Source organism: Triticum urartu, chromosome 7, assembly GCF_003073215.2.
Source record: "Triticum urartu cultivar G1812 chromosome 7, Tu2.1, whole genome shotgun sequence".
Taxonomy (NCBI): Eukaryota; Viridiplantae; Streptophyta; class Magnoliopsida; order Poales; family Poaceae; genus Triticum; species Triticum urartu.
In genome coordinates this window covers 712,566,277-712,587,109 of record NC_053028.1, presented here as the reverse complement: position 1 = coordinate 712,587,109, position 20,833 = coordinate 712,566,277, and the positions used below count along the sequence as shown (strand labels likewise).

The 20,833-nt window shown below is 43.9% G+C and overlaps 2 protein-coding genes across 2 annotated transcripts; one reads left to right on the top strand and one right to left on the bottom strand.

Moving 5' to 3' along the window:
- Positions 1–9,908: 9,908 nt before the first annotated feature.
- Positions 9,909–13,520, top strand: LOC125518846 (putative disease resistance protein At1g50180). The gene is made up of 3 exons (XM_048683724.1): positions 9,909–11,791; positions 11,914–12,938; positions 13,225–13,520. The coding sequence occupies exons 1-3, from the start codon at positions 10,225–10,227 to the stop codon at positions 13,237–13,239; spliced, it is 2,607 nt and encodes an 868-aa protein (XP_048539681.1). The 5' UTR covers positions 9,909–10,224; the 3' UTR covers positions 13,240–13,520.
- Positions 13,521–13,929: 409 nt separating this feature from the next.
- LOC125518847 (transmembrane protein 53) lies at positions 13,930–17,619 on the bottom strand. The gene is made up of 6 exons (XM_048683725.1): positions 17,302–17,619; positions 16,590–16,711; positions 15,568–16,323; positions 15,369–15,474; positions 14,906–15,102; positions 13,930–14,421 (listed from the first exon to the last, which is right to left on the bottom strand). Exons 3-6 carry the CDS (start codon positions 16,215–16,217, stop codon positions 14,133–14,135), a joined length of 1,242 nt encoding a protein of 413 aa, XP_048539682.1. The 5' UTR covers positions 16,218–16,323; positions 16,590–16,711; positions 17,302–17,619; the 3' UTR covers positions 13,930–14,132.
- Between the last annotated feature and the right edge of the window lie 3,214 nt (positions 17,620–20,833).

Sequence of the window (20,833 nt, the reverse complement as noted above, 5' to 3'; positions counted from 1 at the left end):
TGGCAGTCCTCCCTGACCCATCTTCTCCTATATGATGTCATTTTCCCTAGAAAAAAATCAGAAGAAGACTTTCGGCACGAAGCGCCGCTGTCTCGAGGCGGAACCTGTGTACGAGTAATTTTGTTCTCTGGTAGAGCGTTTCCGCCGGGGATACTTCCGTCCTGGAGGGGGAAATCGAAGCTATCGACATCACCAACGTTCCCTCCATCCTGGGAGGACCAATCTTCATCAACATTTTCACCCGCATCATCTCCTCTCAAACCCAAGTTTATCTTTTGTATTCAATCTTTTTTTCAAAACCTCATATATATTGGTACATGCGGGTTGCTAGCAGTGTTGATTACATCTTGTAGTTGATGCTAATTGGTTTATTTGATGAAAGATTATATGTTCAGATCCTTAATCATATACAATACCCCTCTGCTCTTCAACATTAATATGGTTTGTTAGTAGTTATTTTTGTTCTCGAGGACATGAGAGCAGTCTTGTTATAAATAGTCATGTGAAGTTGGTATTTGTTTAATATTTTAATGATATGTATGTTGTTCTTTTTCTAGTGGTGTCATGTGAACGTCCACTACATGACACATCATCATATTTGGGATAAGGGAAAACATTGAGGAGTAATAAGTAGATGATGGGTTGCGAGAGTGACAGAAGTTTAAAGCCTAGTTTATGAATTATTCCGTAAGGGATATATTTGGATCTATATGTTTCATACTATGGTGGCTTGTTCCATCTGACTGGCTATTCAAATCAACGAGTTTTTTAATAAACACATCGATCTATCCCCAAGTCTGTTTGATGTTGTCAGTCAGACATGACTATGCCCTCCTACTCCTCTCTATATATACATATAGAATTTAGAGTCGGCATGCACCATACTCGGAGCTGAACGATAGCTAGCAACTCTCAATATATACCTATAGACCTATCACTGGTTGGTCAGGCAGTGGGTTTGTGTGTTATGTGACTCTGGTTTCTCTTATTTTCAGAACATATTTCAAGCTGACCAAAACTTACATCTTGAAGCAGCCATGGACCTATTTGAGAGTGTTTTCACAGAGGATATGAACATAAAACTTTGTGAGGCCTTCTCAGACAAGGAAATCAGCGATGCACTTTTTCAAATAGGACCTCTCAAGGCACCGGGCCCGGATGGCTTTTCGGCGAGATTTTTTCAGTGGCACTGGTCAAGTCTGAGGGAGGATATAGTGAATGCGGTGAAACTATTCTTCTCCAATAATTATTGCCAGAGGGTATGAACTTGACAACAATATTATAGCTGAATTTGATGAACATTGTTTTCAATTGTTGATTTTCTTTTTAATTTTGCTCAATATTTTTTAATAATGGTGAACATTTTTTATATTTCATGAACAGGTTTTGAATTCGATGATCAATTTTTGAACTTGATGAACAACATTCGTATTCAGGAACATTTTTTGGAAAATATATGATTTTTTAAAAATCGGTGAACAAAATTTGAGTTTGATGAACGTTTTTTGAAGATGGTGAACAAATTTGAATTTAATGAACATTATTTTAGGTTGGCTAACAATTTTTGAATTTATGGTGAACATTTTTTAAATCCGATGAACAAAAAAATTTGGATTCGATGATCATTTTTTTAATTGTTATTTTTTGAATTTTACTGGACATTTTCTTAATACGATGAACAAAAATTTGAATTCGATGAACATTTTCTGAATTGTTCAACATTTTTGAAATTCAATGAACAAAAAAATGTTTGTAAATTTGAAAAGAAAATTCTCAAAAAATTAGAAAAAGTAAATATTAAAAAAGAGGAAAGAAAAAGGAATAAGAAAAGAAAATAAAAATAGAAAAAATAAAAAATCTGGGAGACCTCGTGCCACAAATGGGCCGGCCAGAAGGTACGCGCCACAGCGCTAGGGGGCACCCTACGCGCCATATAGGATCTGCCCGGCAAACGATCAGCGCAGTAGCTTGCCTGGCCCATTTACCTATTTTATAATTTGTAGGTTTTTTTCTTCTGTAAGCCGGGGTGAGTCGAACCGGTGACCTCCAGTTTCAAGGCGCAATGCACTAACCACCCCGCCACACAACCTCATCTAATATAGTTCATCTTTATTCTTTTATTACTTCTAGTTTTCCCTTCTTTTTTCTTTTATATTTCTTTGGCCTTCTCTGATTTTTAGATGATTTTGGGGTTTTCAATTATCTTTTTTTTCCTGGTTTTTACTATTTTTTCACCAGTTATCTTCTATTTTTTATAGGTTTTCACTTTTCTATTCCTTCTTCATTTTTTTCTGGTTTCCTTCGTTTCTTTCTCGGTTTTCATGGTTTTTCTTCTTTTTTTTTCAATTTATTCGTTTTTTATCGGTTTTGATTTGTCTTTTTTTCTTTCTTTCTTGGTTTTTAGCAGTTTTTTCTTAGTTTCTTTTTATGGGTTTCTCTGTTTCAATTCTTCGCATTGATTTCTTCCTTTTTTATTTTTATTTTTTTTTACTTTTTTTGTTGGGTTGTTCAATTTTTTTTTCTTGTTGAGTTTCATCAGTTTCTTTCTTGTTCTACACATGTTAACTTTTTTATAGTACACCTGTTTCGTACACATCGGACACATATTTATATGAAGTTTAACATTTCTGAAATATATGAATAACATTTTTTAACTTATTTTTAGCATATATCTAATACATTTTAATCAGGTATTGTTTTGGATCCAACTATTTAATGTTATGATTAGGTTTATCTTAATTATTTCTCTTGTAGTTGTGGATGCTTGCATGGAAGGTATAAGGATAAGTAGGTATTTGTTTAAGATAGGACAATGCCTTAGCTCTGGTCGAATTATAGAATCGTTGAACCGTAACCTAACGAATCGTGGTGAAAATAATTTGATGAGATTGCCAAGTGTCCTCAAGTGCGCTTTAGCTATTATAAGAAACATCTCCGGCTTGTCCTTAGCATCAACAAGGATTGGGCCACTGGCTACACTCTATTACTTTTATTACTTGTTACCTTGTTACTATTTGTCTTGCTATCGAAACTATCTTTATAACATTCATAGTGAAACCTTGATGAAAACTGCCTATCAATTCCTCTGCTCCTCCTTGGTTTCAACACTCTTACTTCAAAAGAATTACAATCGATCCCCTAGACTTGTGAGTCATCAGCAGGTACACCAGCATCCTATATAGGGGTAATTATCTTTTTATCATATTCAACGTGCATAACCTTCGATAACTAACTCTGTTAAATTTCAAACTATGTACTACAATTTCTAGTACACATTGCCTAGTATAATCAAGTGCTTCTACATGTTGTACGTTTAAGAAAAAATGACCCACATTATTTTGATGGACTAGATAATTGCTCGTGCATCACAATGGAGTATACATATTGTACTATGTTAGCATGTGTTTTACCTTTCCATATTATTATGAATGTGTAAATAAATGTTTATCAAATTCTTCCCATGATTTACCTACCTGGATAAGTACTTATTGACTTGTCAAATAAAACATAATTTATTCCGTAAGTCAATAAAAGAAAGGACAATTAAAGAGGTTTTCAAGAAAACCCATAGAAAACAAAGAGATAGGGGGGGGGGGGGTACGTAAAGTTGGACAAAAGAGGAGGTGGAAAATACAATCTGGTGGGGTGTCAGGCCACACATTACATAAACTACAACTTTACTTTTTATCGGTTTTGATTTTTTTTTTACTTTTCTTTCTTGGTTTTTATTGGGTTTATTTCTTCGTTTCTTTTTATGGCTTTCTCTGTTTCAATTCTTCACATTGATTTCTTCCGTTTGTCTTTTATTCTGTTTCTTTGTTTTTCTTTTTCTTTTTTGTTGGGTTCTTCAATTTTATTTTATTTCTTGTTGATTTTCATCAGTAAAAATGCTTTGTACGTCCTCTAAACGTACTATGTCATGAGCACCTATGTATGTGATGATTCAATAGTGTTGTTTAACTGTACATATGCTAGCTAGCTGATCAACTGAAGCACAGCACCCTTCACACAATAAGCCCGTTACGAATTGACGTTGAGCTTCTCGATCCACACCCCTCACATCCAGAAACGCAATGCAAGATTAAGGAGCCCTACGTTGTTGAGCTCATGCGCCAAAGCGACCTCGATCGATGATCAGCGACCCCTTGTCGGCACCTACGCAGGCTCATGCAGCTCAGCTCATAGAAAGACGCAACCTCATTTGCACTTACAGAAACATCCACTTGTAGATCTCAAGAACGAATGCATCAGGACATACGTTATGGCTTAGTACCATCATATACTTCATCAGTGCCAAAATATAAGACGTTTTTGCAGTTCAAAAGGTAGAAACAAGCAAGAAAGAATCAGTCAATACTAGACGCAAGCCATGTGGATGGTGCAGAATACAATAGAAACCTGTGCAGAAGGCACGCAGCAGCACCAGTAGCAGCAGGTAGAGGTGCGCCAAGCTCCTCGATCTATTCTAAACATCCACTCGCCCACCCAACTAGCTGGCTAGCTACTCTACACGCTCGACGACGATCGAGCTGAACCAAATCCAAGACCCTCTGTCCCTTCTTGCTCATCTCCCTGGCGCAAACGCTGATCACTTCTTGGGCTCTCTCCCCTACGGTCGATGGCTAGCTGGTGGTGCTGAACTTAATTGCAAGATCAGGGGCATTGATGATATCGTCACTAGACTGCAGGGAGCTTCATTTGAGTCACACAAGCGAAGAACAAATCTTCTGCTGAAGGAGATCTGAGCGGCGGTGGATCCAACTGAAGGAGAAGACCCTCCTGCTGCATACAAAAAACTAGGTTGTTTTGAAATAAATCGGTGATTTTGATCACACTGCATAAAAACTAAGTTATAGATTTGATGACTCGCAATAGAGCCTTTGTCATATGAAGCGCATTGGGGCTGAAAAATCTCATGAAGCTGAAGCTATATGGCTCCAGGATATTGGAGCATGATTCTGCCATACAGGTCTTGGGCAAGCTACCCAACCTGACCTTCCTAACTCTACGCTACAAGTCATTCGTGGGTGAGCAGGTCCATATCAAGTTCCACAGGGAGGAATTCCTGAGTCTAGTGGTGCTGGAAGTGTATCTCCAAGAGGAGGTCAAATCATTTGAGTTTGAAGAAGGAGCAACCCCTAAGCTCGAGCTATTGCGGTACTGTGGTTATCCTTCACAGTGCAACATCGGGTATTTTGTTGGGCTACAATATCTCCCAAGCTTCAGGGAATTCATGCTCAGTGACTACTATCGCTACTCCGAGAGTAAACACAAGGATGACTTCCTGGGCGACTTGCAGGCCCAGATTTCACAGAATATAAATCGGCCCGTTCTGAACCGCGCTTTTAATTTCTGTTGAACTAGCATTGTAAACCGCACATTTGTGTAGCTAGATTTATTGTAACATTGTTGTGTTTGGTGCTTTTATGGGGTATTTCATCTCTTGCAACTCTTTATCCAATTTGATTTGAGGCTATTTCTCAAATGAAGAACAATAAAGCGCCAGGACCAGATGGGTTTCCGGCAGAGTTCTACAAAAGGTGCTGGCATTTTATTAAGGGTGACCTGTTGCCGATGTTTCATGACTTGTTCAATGGTCAGCTTCATTTGTTCAAGCTCAATTTTGGAACAATCACTCTTCTTCCTAAGAAGACGGAGGCTATTCGCATTGAGCAGTTTAGACCTATCTGTTTGCTTAATGTCAGTTTCAAAATTTTCACCAAGGTTGGGACGAATAGACTCACGCAGATTGCGCAGTCAGTTGTGCAACCGTCCCAGACCGCTTTCATGCCAGACAGAAATATCCTTGAAGGAGTGGTCGTCTTGCATGAAACGCTCCATGAGATTCACTCCAAAAAACTCGATGGTGTGGTTTTTAAAGTGGATTTTGAAAAAGCATACGATAAAGTTAAATGGCCGTTCCTTCAACAGGCGTTGCGTATGAAAGGATTTGACAAGGCTTGGCGAGACCAGATTGAATCCTTTACGCAAAAAGGGAGTGTAGGGATTAAAGTGAATGATGATATTGGTCACTATTTCCAGACACATAAAGGCCTAAGGCAAGGAGATCCCATGTCACCGATTCTTTTTAACATAGTGGTTGATATGTTATCCATTTTAATAGGCCGGGCTAAGGATGCGGGGCAGGTTTCGGGCTTGGTTCCGCACCTAGTTGATGGTGGTATTTCCATTCTGCAGTATGCCGATGATAAGATCATCTTTATGGAGCATGACTTGGTGAAAGCAAGGAACATGAAGCTTGTGTTATGCTTATTTGAACAATTGTCTGGACTCAAGATTAACTTCCATAAGAGCGAACTTTTTTGCTTTGGGAGAGCTAATGAGGACCAGGAGGCGTATAAGCAATTGTTCGGATGTGAGTTGGGTTCGCTACCGTTTACTTACCTAGGTATACCCATTCACCATCGTAAGCTGAAGAATAAGGAATGGAAATGTATCGAGGATCGTTTCGAAAAGAAACTGAGCTGCTGGAAAGGAAAGCTTATGTCTTATGGAGGACGATTAATTCTAATTAATTCGGTCTTAACCAGTATGCCCATGTTTCTTTTATCCTTTTTTGAGGTCCCGGTGGGGGTCAGGAAGAGGTTAGACTTTTATCGATCTCGTTTCTTTTGGCAGAATGATGAGTTGAAACGAAAGTATAGGCTTGCAAAATGGGATATCATCTGTAGGCCGAAGGACCAAGGTGGTCTAGGTATTGAAAATCTAGAGATCAAGAATAGATGTCTCCTTAGCAAGTGGCTATTTAAACTCTCGTCCGAGACAGAGGCTACATGGGCTCAGATTCTGCGTAATAAGTATCTTCAGGCTAAAACTTTGGCTCAGGTGACAGTGCGCCCGAATGATTCCCCGTTTTGGAAAGGGTTGATGAGAGTCAAGCCCCTTTTCTTTAACAGGACGAAAATCTTAGTCGGTGATGGGGCTAATACGAGGTTCTGGGAGGACACGTGGCTTGGGGAGACGCCTCTGGCACTTCAATATCCTACTCTGTATAACATTGTTCAACGTAGAGAAGCCTATGTTGCAAATGTCTTACAGTCCACGCCTCTCAATATTAGCTTCCGGAGGACGCTAGTAGGCCATCGGTGGGAGGCATGGCTCCATCTTATACGAAGGTTGATGGATGTCCAGCTGTCCCAACAGCCAGATAGTTTGTTTTGGAAATTGACTAAGGACGGCAGGTTCTCGGTTAAATCCATGTATCTGGATGTCATAAATACTAGTGTCATTCCTTGCTCGAAGCACGTCTGGAAAGTTAAGGTACCTTTGCGCATCAAAGTGTTTATGTGGTTTGTGCATAAACAAGTGATTTTGACAAAAGATAACCTGGCAAAACGCAATTGGGTGGGTTCTGCTAGGTGTAGCTTTTGTGATTGTAACGAAACCATAAGGCACCTCTTTTTAGATTGTCCGCTGGCTAAGATTCTTTGGCGCTCGATTCATATTGCTTTTAATATTACTCCACCTACCTCTATCAATATGTTATTTGGAACTTGGCTTGATGGGGTTAACCTGGATGTAGCAAGACACATTCGTGTGGGAGCGTGTGCCTTGTTATGGGCAGTATGGAACTGCAGAAATGATTTGGTTTTTAACAAAAAAACGAACTTTCACTTTTTGCAGGTTATCTTCAGAGCCACAGCATTGATCCGTACGTGGTCGTTACTCACTCCGACGGAGGCCAGGGGGCGTTTGGCTACTGCGTCTACCCGATGGGAGATGGTAGCTCGGGGTATTTTCAACCGGTTTGAATGGCGGTCATGTAATAGGATAGGCATGTAGTGCTCCTATTTTATTTGCCAGCCAGTTGTGGCTTTTCTTTTGATTTGGCTCGATGGAGCAGCTTGTTCTTTTTTTTCTGTACCTTAAGATATTGTGACTTCTTTGGTTTTTAATTTAGGCCGTATGTATCTTTCGGATGCAGAGGCCGGGGTAATACCCCTTTTCTAATAAAAAAAATATATAGAAGGCGCTGGAAATCCTCAAAAGAAATTCTGGCCATTGATTTACCACATGAGCATGTCACAATCGATGGATTTGTGAGTGAAACATTGCAAATGCCTCCCTTTTCCTACCCTATAGGAAATGATACATGATTGAAGGGAACAAAAAAAATAACGTACCGCTCTGCTTGTGCGGCAGGAAGTGCAGACCAGAGAGCGCCGGGGCCGAAGACGCCGCTGCAGCCTCCAGTTTGCTTGCTGGCAGGCAGGTGGGACAGCCGTTCAGGCAGCTTGATTGAGGAGACCGCGACGAAGGCGGCGATCGTCATGGCGTTGAGGGGCCGGTGTGTTAGAAGTAATCTTGTTATTAGCACTAGTTTAGATTATTTGTTTGTTTTTGTTGAGTCATGCATTTAGTCCAAGCTGCGGCAGGGTGTGCACGTTAAGTTGTGATCACATGCACCATGCAAAGCTGATCAGTAGAGTTGGTTATTCAGTTGAGATGAAGTCAGTAGAGAATGGATGCATGTGCTGTGCGGGCGTCCATCAGGTTTGTAGCACGCATGTACGCGTATGCCGTTTGCATGCATGACCGGCTGAGTAGCTGTTAGGAGGCTCAGATGTGACCGAGGAGGCGAGGAACTACCTCAGAAGAGTGGCGCCGGCTGAGAGGTGTAGAGCCCCGGATTGCTGCGGTAATGGTCGACGTGAGGGGACGACACAGTGTCGCACGACCTCAGCTCACACCCTGCTTTCCGTTGCCTCTCCACAAATGACTCCACGGCTTCGCTGGGATGACCCGGTCGGCAGAGCTGTATATGTAGAGCTGAGGGCAATTTGGTTGGTTCGCGGACAGAAGCTCCATAACACCAGACTGCCTCCATGAAAACAAAATGTTGATTAACTGGACCATGTAGTGATGTACTGCATTTAGGACATGACCTGTGACATTGTTATACTATTTCCAGCAGAATAGGTAGTTTCCAATCATTTATGACCGAACGCCAGTCAAATCATGAGCCATTCCATGTTATACAATGGAGAATGGACACCAATAACCTGATGAAGCTTCCTGTCAACGCACAGATATGTTGACTAACAGCACCATGTCACAGTTTCCTGAATTTACCACAGATTGTGTGGCTTTCTTGCACTATTTCTGTAATATAGATAATTTCTTATATTTTTGGTATCAAAAGTCAGTTACATCATAAACCATGATCGATGAAAACGGGATAACTGATGCAATCACCCACAAACAATGAACTCTTCTACAAGTCAGATGCTAGACCAACCGATTCATTGAAAAGGCATAGAGAATTTGGACGTGTCCACATGGCTTAAAATGCATCATCGGGCCGGTTGGGCGCACGGATGCAAACAGACAATCATCTCTGCCTGGCCAACCCAAACGGATAAAAACCGGACAAAATGGACGCCCGTTTGGGTCACCGTGTTGGAGTTGCCCTTAGTAATTTGATGCGAAAACCCCATCTTAAGAAAGGCATGCAGAGCAGCTCCAAGTGTTGGTTTAATTAGCACGCTAATTCTTGCCGTACGTCGTGGTAGAGTAAAGCAAGATTCGGCTAAAAAAAAGTTTATCAGCTTGCCCGCGGTGCTCTAAAAGTGAAAGATTATGTTCTAAAAGTGAAAGCACTGATTAGTGATAACCCCTCCTCGGGAGCACACCACATTCTTGCCGTGCTCCTTTCTCGGATTCCTTCTTCCATCAGGATTTACATATACTCCGCTCTGCTCTATCCCCAAGCACGAAACAAGAAACAATCAAGAGAAAGCCAAAAACCATGCCCTCCTAAATCACCCCTGTTGTTTTCTATCCCACTCATCTCTCATCCATCAAGAAGCAAGAAACAATCCAAAGCTTGCCCGCGGTGCTCTAAAAGTGAAAGATTATGTTCTAAAAGTGAAAGCACTGGTTAGTGATAACCCCTCCTCGGGAGCACACCACATTCTTGCCGTGCTCCTTTCTCGGATTCCTTCTTCCATCAGGATTTACATATACTCCGCTCTGCTCTATCACCAAACACGAAACAAGAAACAATCCAAAGCCAAAAACCATGCCCTCCTAAACCACCCCTGTTCCTGTTGTCTTCCATCCCACTCATCTCTCATCCATCAAGAAGCAAGAAACAATCCAAAGCCAAACACTTTATCCTCCTAAACCACACACCTGCTGTTTTTTTTCCATCCAATCATAAAGAAGAGAGAGACCCGGAGACAACGAGTAGGATCGCGACTAATGGCCGAGTCGGCCGTTAGCATCGTGCTCGGCAATGTCAACGCACTTGCAGTTCGGGAGACCACAATGTTGTGTTGTGTCACCCTCGAAGTGGAGCTCCTGAAGTACGAGCTCAAGCGGCTGCGAGGCTTCCTTAGAGACGCCGACAACAAATGGAGGCGGGGAGATGAAAGTACTGCTGTCTTGGTCGGCCAGATCAGAGAAGTGGCGTATGATGCTGACAATGCCATCGAAGCCGCTGAGTACATGCAGAAGAGAAACAGATTGAAGAAGGGGTTCATGGGTACCATTTCAAGGTATGCTCGCCTACCAAGTGATTTGACTAACCTTCACAAAGTTGGTGTTGAGATCCAATGCATCAAAAGGAAGATTTCTGATATATTTGAAAGTGCAAACCGTCTTAAAATAGTTGATTTGGGGAATACCTCAACAGAAAATCTTCAAGTTGATGGTGAACTCCCACAAGAGTATGGGCCTATGCACCAGAACTTTGAAGATGTTGTCATGGTTGGTTTTGAGGATGATTACCAGGAAATAGTGGGGAAACTACTTGATAAAGGGGACAGTCTTAGTGTTGTCTCCCTAGTTGCCATGGGTGGGGCGGGGAAAACAACACTTGCTAGAAAATTCTACACTTCAACTAGTGCCAAACAACATTTTGAGATAGTTTCTTGGGTGACGGTGTCTCAGAAGTACAAAGGAATTGATTTACTAAAAGATATTCTGAAACAAATCACTGGAAGCACATTTAGGTCAGCTGATCAAATGCAAGAGTATGAGGTGGCAAAGATGATTCATGATTTTCTATCCCAAAAAAGGTACTTAGTAGTTCTTGATGATGTGTGGGAAACAGATACATGGGAAATATTAAACAGAACAACTAGAGCCTTTCCAGATGCAGAAAATGGTAGCAGAATACTTATAACCACACGAAAAGAAGATGTTGCAAATCATGTTCAAATGCCAACCCATGTTCATCCTTTGAAGAAGCTAGATGAGCAGAAAAGCTGGGAACTTTTTAGTAGCAAAGCCTTACCATCATACAAGAGGTCTGTCATACATGATGTGGATGAGTTTGAAAAACTTGGGAGAAAGCTTGCAAGGAAATGTCGTGGATTACCACTTGAACTTGCAGTATTGGGGGGTTACCTATCAAAGAATTTAAATGCACAAACATGGTCTGATATACTATTGGATTGGCCATCGACCAAAAATGAGCAGATGCTGCGAAACATGCTAGCTCGCAGTTATTGGGACTTGCCAAATCATTATTTAAGATCTTGCTTCCTCTATATTGCTGCTTTTCCGGACTCCATGGTATATGTGTCAGATCTTACCCAATTATGGATAGCAGAAAGCTTCATTCCACACATACCAAATCATACACTAGAAGAAACAGCATATAAGTATGTAACTGAGCTGGTCGAGAGAAGCTTGGTACATGTTGTTGAAACAAGCATGGCAGGTGGAAGGATTGCGGTAATAAGGATTCATGATATCTTACATGACTGGTGCAAGGAAGAAGCAAGACAAGATGGCTTTCTTGATGGAGTGGATAAAACTACTGGTCAGGGCTTCGTTTCTTATCTCTTATATATTACTATATAGTTTCATTTTCTATTTTAATATATGTCTGTATATATGGGTAGCTTCTTCCTGACATATCGTCCACTCTAAAAACAATTACAGGACGAGCTGGTGCACAATTATCATCGGCTAACTTGGCATCCTATCGTTCTACTTTTCAAAGTTTGAGTAATGTGATCTTACCTGGAGCACCTAATGTCAGAACTCTGTTTGGCTTTCAACTTGAATCAGTATCCCTTCCTAGGTTGAGGTTCCTAAGAGTTCTTTACATTGAAGGCTCAACATTGAGAGATTTCTCCACAGTGATTGGTGGCTGCATTCACCTAAGATACCTTAAGTTGCATTGCTGTGGAGGTGTAATGCTACCTTCTTCAATAGGCCAGCTTCTTTACTTGCAGACTATTGATCTAAGAGACACAAAACTGGACTCACGAGTACCACAGTCCCTCTGGGAGATCCCTACTCTAAGGCATGTTTACCTCACCGATGGGTTTTCTCCACCACCGCCTGCAAGAAGGAGTGTGCGGCAGCAACATAAAGAGCTCCAGACCTTGTTTTGGGATGTTTCACATGTTGTCAGTGAATGCTGCGACCATGACATGGAGATTTTATTGGGCCAGATGGGTCAACTAACGACATTAGTTTTGGCGATGTCCCCCATGCCCTCCGAGGTGTTTAACATACTTGCACACATGCCTCACCTTGTTGATATTTCTCTCAGCAACTTTGGTGTGCTCGATAAGTTGCCTGCTGAGCTCCCACGGGGTGTCAAGCGTCTTCGTCTCTGTGCCCGTGTCATTAAACAAGACCCGATGCCGATCCTGGAGAAGCTTCATTATCTTGTGGTGCTAGAGTTGTCGGTGTACGAAGGTCAAACGATGTTCTGCTCTGCCCAAGGGTTTCCTCGGCTGCAAGAGTTAAAACTTGATGGTTTTTCAACTGATGATTGGAGGATCGAGGTAGGAGCAATGCCAAAGCTTTCCGACCTGACGCTTTGGGAATGCAATCGCAAGCTCCCCGAGGGGTTTCTACACCTTCCGTCCCTCAATCACCTGGCGTTGTACAGAATGCCCCAGATTTCCGAAGATGACAACACACTAAAGGAGCTCAAACGGAAAGGATGTCAGGTACATACTTATATTGCTTAAGCTTAATCAAATTGCTCTCTCCTTGCATTTAATTTGCTACCTGTAGACGTGCATATGTCTATCTGTGCACAAGTTAATTAGTTTTATTCTTTGATGAAACAAAAAGTAAATTAGCTTCAAATAATGACTTGCATCAATCTATATATGCTGCACTGCAGCAAATAAATGCTAATGTTTTTTCGCTATAGTCTTCATTGATGTTAATTAGCAGTACCACAAGATCAACATTCAACTAAGTTATTTCTTATGAATGGTTTTTGCACAGGTGGAATCTTTATGAGACAGGCGAAATCAAAGAATATTTCTCCAGGATGGATCGATGAACACTGCACGTCCTTCCAAGTTCCAACTGCATGTTGTGTGATGTATTCGAACAATAATAAAATGCTTCGTCATCGAGGCGATGCAATGAGTGATGAGTGTGTGTGTGTTTCTTTTTCTGATATATGTACCGTGGCTTTGCCTGTTCATGTATTGTGTATTACCTGATTTGTGCTGTACTATTGTATATTACCTGGTTTTTCTCTCTTTTCACAATCAATGAACAATGGCTTCTCTTGATTCAAGTTTGTATAGCTAACTGTTATTTTGTGCATCAAAATTACCTGTGCATGCATCAGATGTAATTTTGTTTATCAGATTTGGTATACACCAGCATCATTTGATCCATTGCACTTGCTGCTGCAAACCACCAGGAAATTACCTCCCTGATTGCTTAATCCGATCCTTTTAAAACCTTCGGTCAAGCACAACAGCAGACGTCTGAATATTTCCTTTGACAGTAAGAATTCTGAATGTTGGGTACATCAGAAACAGCTTCTTGTCATGTGAACATAGCTTTGTTCAGTAGCCACAAGAAATTTGCATGATCACAGCCCGAACCCCACACAGAGAGACAGTAACCAGTCGTCAGAGTATGCACAAAGAAACCAGCACATCTCCCATCCACACAAATAAACCGTCTGTGCACTGGAACCAACAGCAAGCCAACCACAATTTTGTTTTGCTTTTCTTCTCACGTTTTTTTACAGTTGTGCCTCCTAACATAAACCCACAAGCGAACCAACAAGGAACGAGTAAATTGGGTCAGATGTATAATTAGCCGATGTATAATCCTGGTACATTTCAATGGATCACCAGGAAAAAATATGGTGGTATTCATGCAGAAACACCCTATGCAGACGGTGACGGTGACGACAAATCATCACGGCAGGCCAGCACACAGTCCTCCAAGAAGTTGGTCAGCTGAGAGGTGTAGAGCCCCGGATTGCTGCGGTAATGGTCAACGTGAGGGGACGACACAAAGTCACACGACCTCACCTCACACCCTGCTTTTCGTTGCCTCTCCACAAATGACTCCACTGACTTTGCCGGGATGACCCGGTCGGCAGAGCTGTATATGTACAGCTGAGGGCAGTTTGGTTGGTTTGAGGACAGAAGCTCCATAACACCAGACAGCCTCCTGTAAGTAAAAATATATGAAATGTTGATTAACTGAACCATGTAGTCATGTAATGCTGCATTTAGGACATGATATATGACATCATTACACTATTTCTATAATAGGTAATTCCTTATTATTTGTGATCAAATGTCAGGTTTAACATTAGGCATGCCATTTTGGGAAACAGAAGTACTGGTGAATCACATGCATGGTTTTTACTGAATGTGCAACAGATGCTATGGCATTCGTACACCCTCTGTAACAGGTCTTTTGTTATCAAAGCTCTGTTACAACATGAGCCATGGCATTTGGCAAGATATAATCGATGATGACAGGAACACTGATGACTCATCAAACAAACAATGAACTCTTCTATGAGTAAGATGCCATGCCTCACATTTAAAAACGGATCTACTGAAAAAGCTTAGAGAATTTGGATATTGTCCAAAAGGCTGAAAATGCACAGAACTCCTACTCCTGCATATGTGGATGAGCTGCATACCTATTTACGGCCGGATAGTTCAGAACAAGATCAAAAAACTTCTCCAATGCAGATAGTAGAACCGCCTCGGTAGCTGCAGGTCTGATATCTTTCTGAGACTCCACAACTACGACGTCAGACCTTGTATTTGGTGCAGCTCCTTTCGTCGCCACACTGTGTTTCTTCATGATAGCAGCTGAGAAACCTAGAGCCCACACCTAAGTTCAGAAAAAGAGAACAACAATTAAATAACAATGTTTATGTTCGAACAAACCGTTGTCCTGCGTGTTGTTCAAAAATAATAATTGAGGAACAGAGTAAATGACAGATATGCAAATGAAGAAGGATAAAACACAACTGACGACACATTCGTTCGGCATAAACAACAAAATTTGGATGTCCAGAATTTACAAAGAGGATTCTTTTTATAGGATTTCCAGTAACCACATAATACCATTCACGTGAGGTTAGCTAGAGTTTTTACCTGAGAGTCCGGGACAGCAACAGGCGCTGAATCGATTATGGAACCCTTGATTTTCTCCACTGCTGAAGGATCCTGCCGCTGCAGGTTCTCCAGTATCACACCATAGCTACACAAGGAGCAGCACAAAGCAGTAGTAAGCTCAAAATCCCAAGGTTTCAGTAAATTCTTGATGCAAGAAATCCAAACAAAGTGCACATACCAAAGCCAGCCAGTGTTACTGAAAGTGTGGAAAACAATCTTCTTCCCATCCTCCTCCCTGACCCAATCACCAAGATGTTCCGAGAGCATCTCCACATTCTTCTCAGCCTTCCCTCCGACATTGTAGCTGACAATGTCGGACATGGGGAGGGTGAAGGTGACGGCGTGGAACCCCCTGGAGGTGTACCAATCGGCATATCTCTTCAGATGCTTCTGCTTCGAGCCCAGCCAGCCGAGCAAAACCACCACCGTCTGGGACCTGTCAGGCGAGCCGCCGCACGCCCTCGGGTCCGGCAGGTGCCAGCGGTACAGAACATCCGAGGAGGAGGAAGGGATGGCCGGTAACGCCGCCTCTTGTTCCGGTGAGGTCTTGGCGAACTTGGCGTACTGGTAGACGGTCTGGATGACCGGCAGGGACGCGACGGGCACCTTAGCCGGGTAGAAGGCCTGGAGGTTCCGTGGGAAGAACTGCAGACCGGACAGCGGCGGGGCTGAAGGAGCTGTGGTGGCCTCTGGTTTGTTGGCAGGGAGCGAGACGACGTCGTCGGGGAGCCTGTGGTGGTGGGAGAATTTGTCGGGCAGCTCGATGGAGGAGACGGCGGCGAAGGCGGCCACCGCCATGGCGGAGAGGGGCCGGTGGAAGGATGCCATATCCCTTTTGGTGCCTCTCAGCAATCAATCAATCAGATTCTGCCAATGAGTAGGAGGAGGGGGAGCTGGTGTCTGTTATCTACTTGTCCTTCCTTCCCCTGCTGCCCTGAGTCATCATATAAGAAGAAGAAAAGCAATGACAGAGAATGAGATTTAGGAGGCGGTTGGCATAAATCAAGTTGAATTGAAGTGGATTCAAGCAGCGCTGGAAATAGGGAGGAAACATGTGTGCCACGAGATTTGTGTGCCCCAGCTCGGCCAACCAACCCGGACCGTGTGTGGTGTCCTAGACGTCTTTGTCAGGGTCAACACAAAGACACATGATGTATAATAAGAAAGAAAAAGATTGGGAATTTGTTTGTTGCCGCTTACCTCGTTGGTCCTGCGTGGCCGGAGAAGTTGGGGGCGGCGGAATTGTGGGGTGGCTGCCAAGGTGGGTTGACAGCCGAGCCCCGTGGACGGCAGCCGGTGCCTGCCCGCCTGCTTCCTTGCTCCTGCAGCCAAATAATTTTGAAAAGAGAAAAACAATTACAGGTGTATCTGACTGAGGAAATCGTGAAATAAAAGGTGTAATCTGACTGCTCTGCCTCGTGGCATCCACAGCCACAAGGAGGAGGTGGGGTTCGCAGAAGAGGAAAACAATCTTTTTTATGTTGGTTGATGAAGAGGACGGGAGGGAGGAGGGTGGCCGGTGACAGCGATGGATGGGTAGATTTGCGTGCGTACGCGGCCCGCGCTGGCGTCAACGTTGCTTGGAGGGATTGCGGGAAAGAAAGAAACACGCTTTGGCTTTTGCTTGCTCCGCCATTGCTGGATTGCTGGAACAGGGGAGGGGAAATCTCCATCTTTTTCCAGGAAAGCTGGAGGAACAAGAAGAAGAAGCCAGATTTCTTTCTTCCGGGAAGTGGAAGCGGGGGATCCGAGCGGCGGCGGGATTGGGGAGGGGCCGCCGGCGCCGGGAACCAAATCGAAACCATGGAAAACACCGAGAGGGAGGAGATTCGGCCGATTCCGGCGAGGAGATGGGACCCAACCCAAACCAAAGCAGAAGGATGCGGTGATGGGGGGAGGAGGAGGAACGTACCAGGGAGGGAGCGGTGGAGGCAAGGAAGGAAGGGGATGAATCTGGCTGCCCTGCCCTGCAGCTGCCTTCTTTTTGTGGGATATAGAGGGAGCGAGCGAGCAATCTGGGAAGGGAAGGCGAGGAGATAAAAATAGGCGGCCGAGTTTGAAGCGAAGCGAAGGGATTTGGGGGCGGCGGCGGCCAAGTTTGAAGGGAATCGAGGGGAGGGAGGGAGGGAGGGCGACGGCGCCGTCGCTGCCCGGCTGGCTGCTGCCCGGACCTCTGACCGGACCCGGCCCCCTCCTCTGACTCTGGGCTGCGCGTTCCTTCCAAGTTGAATGGCATCGAATGGGGGTCCGTCTTTCTTTCCTCTCCCAAACAAATATCCCACGGAATATGCCATCCGCCTTCCTTCCTTCCTGGACCCAAACCGTGCACCGGCCTATCTCTCTATCCATCCGTCCGTTCGTCCGTCCATTTGGCACCGTCCCTCGGTATGGTTAATTTCCTTTTCTTTTTCTCTTTCAATTATTACGCTCGCTCGTTTCAAATAGACGTAGCATCAAATATCCTTACCATGAAATCCCTCCCAAAAAAAAACTCCCCGATGAATGGTTATTGAGGTTGCCCATCAATTTTTTTTCCCAAAAATCTGTTTTTTTTTTCTACCACCCCGCCCCCTCTCTCCCGGATGGTGGCGTGGTCGGCTTCGGCTGTGAGCAGGCATCGGCAGCAAACAACATGTAGATGGACAATGACAATAGCATGATTGCGGTCGAGAACGCTGCCGCCAGCTGCACATCCTACAGGCCGCCAAACAACATTTGGCTGCGGCAGTGGCATGAGGAGAGTGCCATCACGTCCACGTCCACCGGCAACGGACAGTTCGTGGACTCTGACGGGGCGGTGTGTCCTCTAGTCCCTAATAGTGCGGCCAGTCTTCCATGTACTGCTCTTGTTCGCCAGCAACCACACCTTCACTTCGCGGGTCTTATAGCCGCCGCTCACCTGATGAAGACGCGCGAGATGAACCGGGCCATCACTGGAAGGCAATAACAAAGACATGTGGGACAAGCGTTGACGTAGGCTAGATTTGTGTCCGCTCGCTCTTTTTAGTTAAAAATATTGTAAATGTAATGAATGTGCACCGGTTTACATAAAAATCATTCGCTTTGAAATATATGCGGCTACGATTGGATGGTCAGCTTCCACATCAGTGTTCACCGACTGGTCTTCTCCGGTCCATGGACAGATACGTTGTCCGGGTTAAAAGACAGCGTTGGAGATGCCCTTGCAACTTTGTTAGCATTATTTGAGGCACTAAAGCCAGGCATGGTGGCATTTTTCTTAAAAAAAAGTCTGTGGCGCCTTTATTTCTAAGGCCGATGTATCCCCCTTGTTCCATGGGATGTCCTGTCCTACCCAAGAGCGATACGAATACGAATATGTAGGCAAGAGAAATAAATAGTCTCCCACGAAGGAATGTGAGCACAAGGAAGGAAAAGCAGAAGGTGACATTGTTTTGTGTGACACGCGTGCTAGCCGGATGACAAAGGGATGCTCATCTCGCATGAGTGTAGCAGTCCCAATATCCCAGATTTATATTCCCGGGTTTATCTACTTTTGCATGAATAGCAAATCCCAAAAAATATTATGGCCATACAACATCGAAGGAGCTCTGGAAAGAAATAACAGAACCGAAGCTTAAAAACGGTTAGAAAATTTAGATTTTTGGACAACTGATTTTGTAGCATACGTGGACAAGGCGGCCAATTAAAAGCCACGAATAATAACACCTTGGGAAATTCTGTAAAAAGAAAAAAGAAAAGTATGTTTTTGGTCCCTCAAGTTCTACAAAAATATAGACTTGGTCCATCAAGACTTTTTGATACATATTTGTCTAGATACGGAGGTATCTAGCACTAAAATTAGTGCTAGATACCTCCGTATCTAGACAAATTCAAGACAAGTAATTCGGAACGAAGGGAGTAGATCTTTAAAAAGATCCGTCGGCCGATGCCTAGCACTCCTTTTTTGTTGGCACGCGAACTAATAGCAATAATCCAACGAGCAATTGAATCAAGCATATGCTATTTGCAAATTCCGAAAGCTACACATGGATTCTCCTCGCCGCGCCGCCTTGTGAAGGAAGCTTGGCACATGCGCTGATGCGCACCTTGGCTCCCATGGAATCTCGGAGGAGCACAGTACAGCCGCGATATCTCAGGAATATTCCTCCTCCATTTCTCCTCTGGTAGCCACGGACGAGAGAGCTACACGGCACGAGCACAAACAGGGAGCTATCATACCACCACGAGTGAGTGGGACGCCGTCTCAGCAACCGTGAGATACGGCGTCTGTCCTCTCTCCAACTCACAGCAGCAAAACACGGAAAGAAGAACAACCAAGAGGATGTGATCCTAAATCCTGCCGCAAAGCTATTCTTTTTTTTTTCCGGTCCATGCGTGCGAAAGTAATTAAATAATTCCAGGCTTCAATCCCCGACCGCCGCGACAGAGATGGAGTCCGCCTTGTCTGTCGGCATCCCTTCATCGGCTCCATCTTACAAGGCGGATAACATCGCCCGGAAGTTGTGGCGACGTCGACAGCAAGACAGGGAGGCGGCCGCGGCATCGCAGGGAGGTTCAAACATGGTGGAGCACTTGCACTAATAGAAAATGGAGCTTTATTACCGGTTCGTAAGGGCCTTTAGTGTCGTTTCTGCAACCGACACTAAAGGATGGATGTCGGTGTCAAAACCGGCGGATCTCGGGTAGGGGGTCCCGAACTGTGCGTTTAGAATCGATGGTAACAGGAGACCGGGGACACGATGTTTACCCAGGTTCGGCCCTCTCTATGGAGGTAATACCTTACGTCCTGCTTGATTGATCTTAATGAATATGAATGTTACAAGAGTTGATCTACCACGAGATCGTAATGGCTAAACCTTAGAAGCCTAGCCTGTATGACTATGGTAATGAATATATCCTTTCCGGACTAACCCCTCCGGTTTATATAGACACCGGGGGGAATCTATGGTTTAGATAAAGTCAGTTACATAAGAAGAAATCTTCATAATCGGTCGCCAAGCTTGCCTTCCACGCCAAGGAGAGTCCAATCCGGACACAGGTACAGTCTTTGGCCTTCATGTCTTCACAGCCCATCAGTCCGGCCCATGGATAACAGGCCGGATGCCCGAGGACCCCTTAGTCCAGGACTCCCTCAGTAGCCCCTGAACCTGGCTTCAATGACGAGTAGTCCGGCGCGCAGATTGTCTTCGGCATTGCAAGACGGGTTCCTTCTATCCGAACTTCAAGATAGTCTTCGGATGCGATGATAGTATCCAGACCTGTCACACACACCATACAATCCGCAGAGAGAATATATTTTTACACGAGTTTCATCCGCTGACAACTTTTTCGCAGCACGATATTACGTCTGACCGGCCATAATTCCAAACCGCTTTCATGTTTCGACGCCCCACGTCCCGAGACACGGTTGCCATTGGCACGTCTTGTCAAAGCAAAGATCGTGTCCCCTTATCGCGGGATTC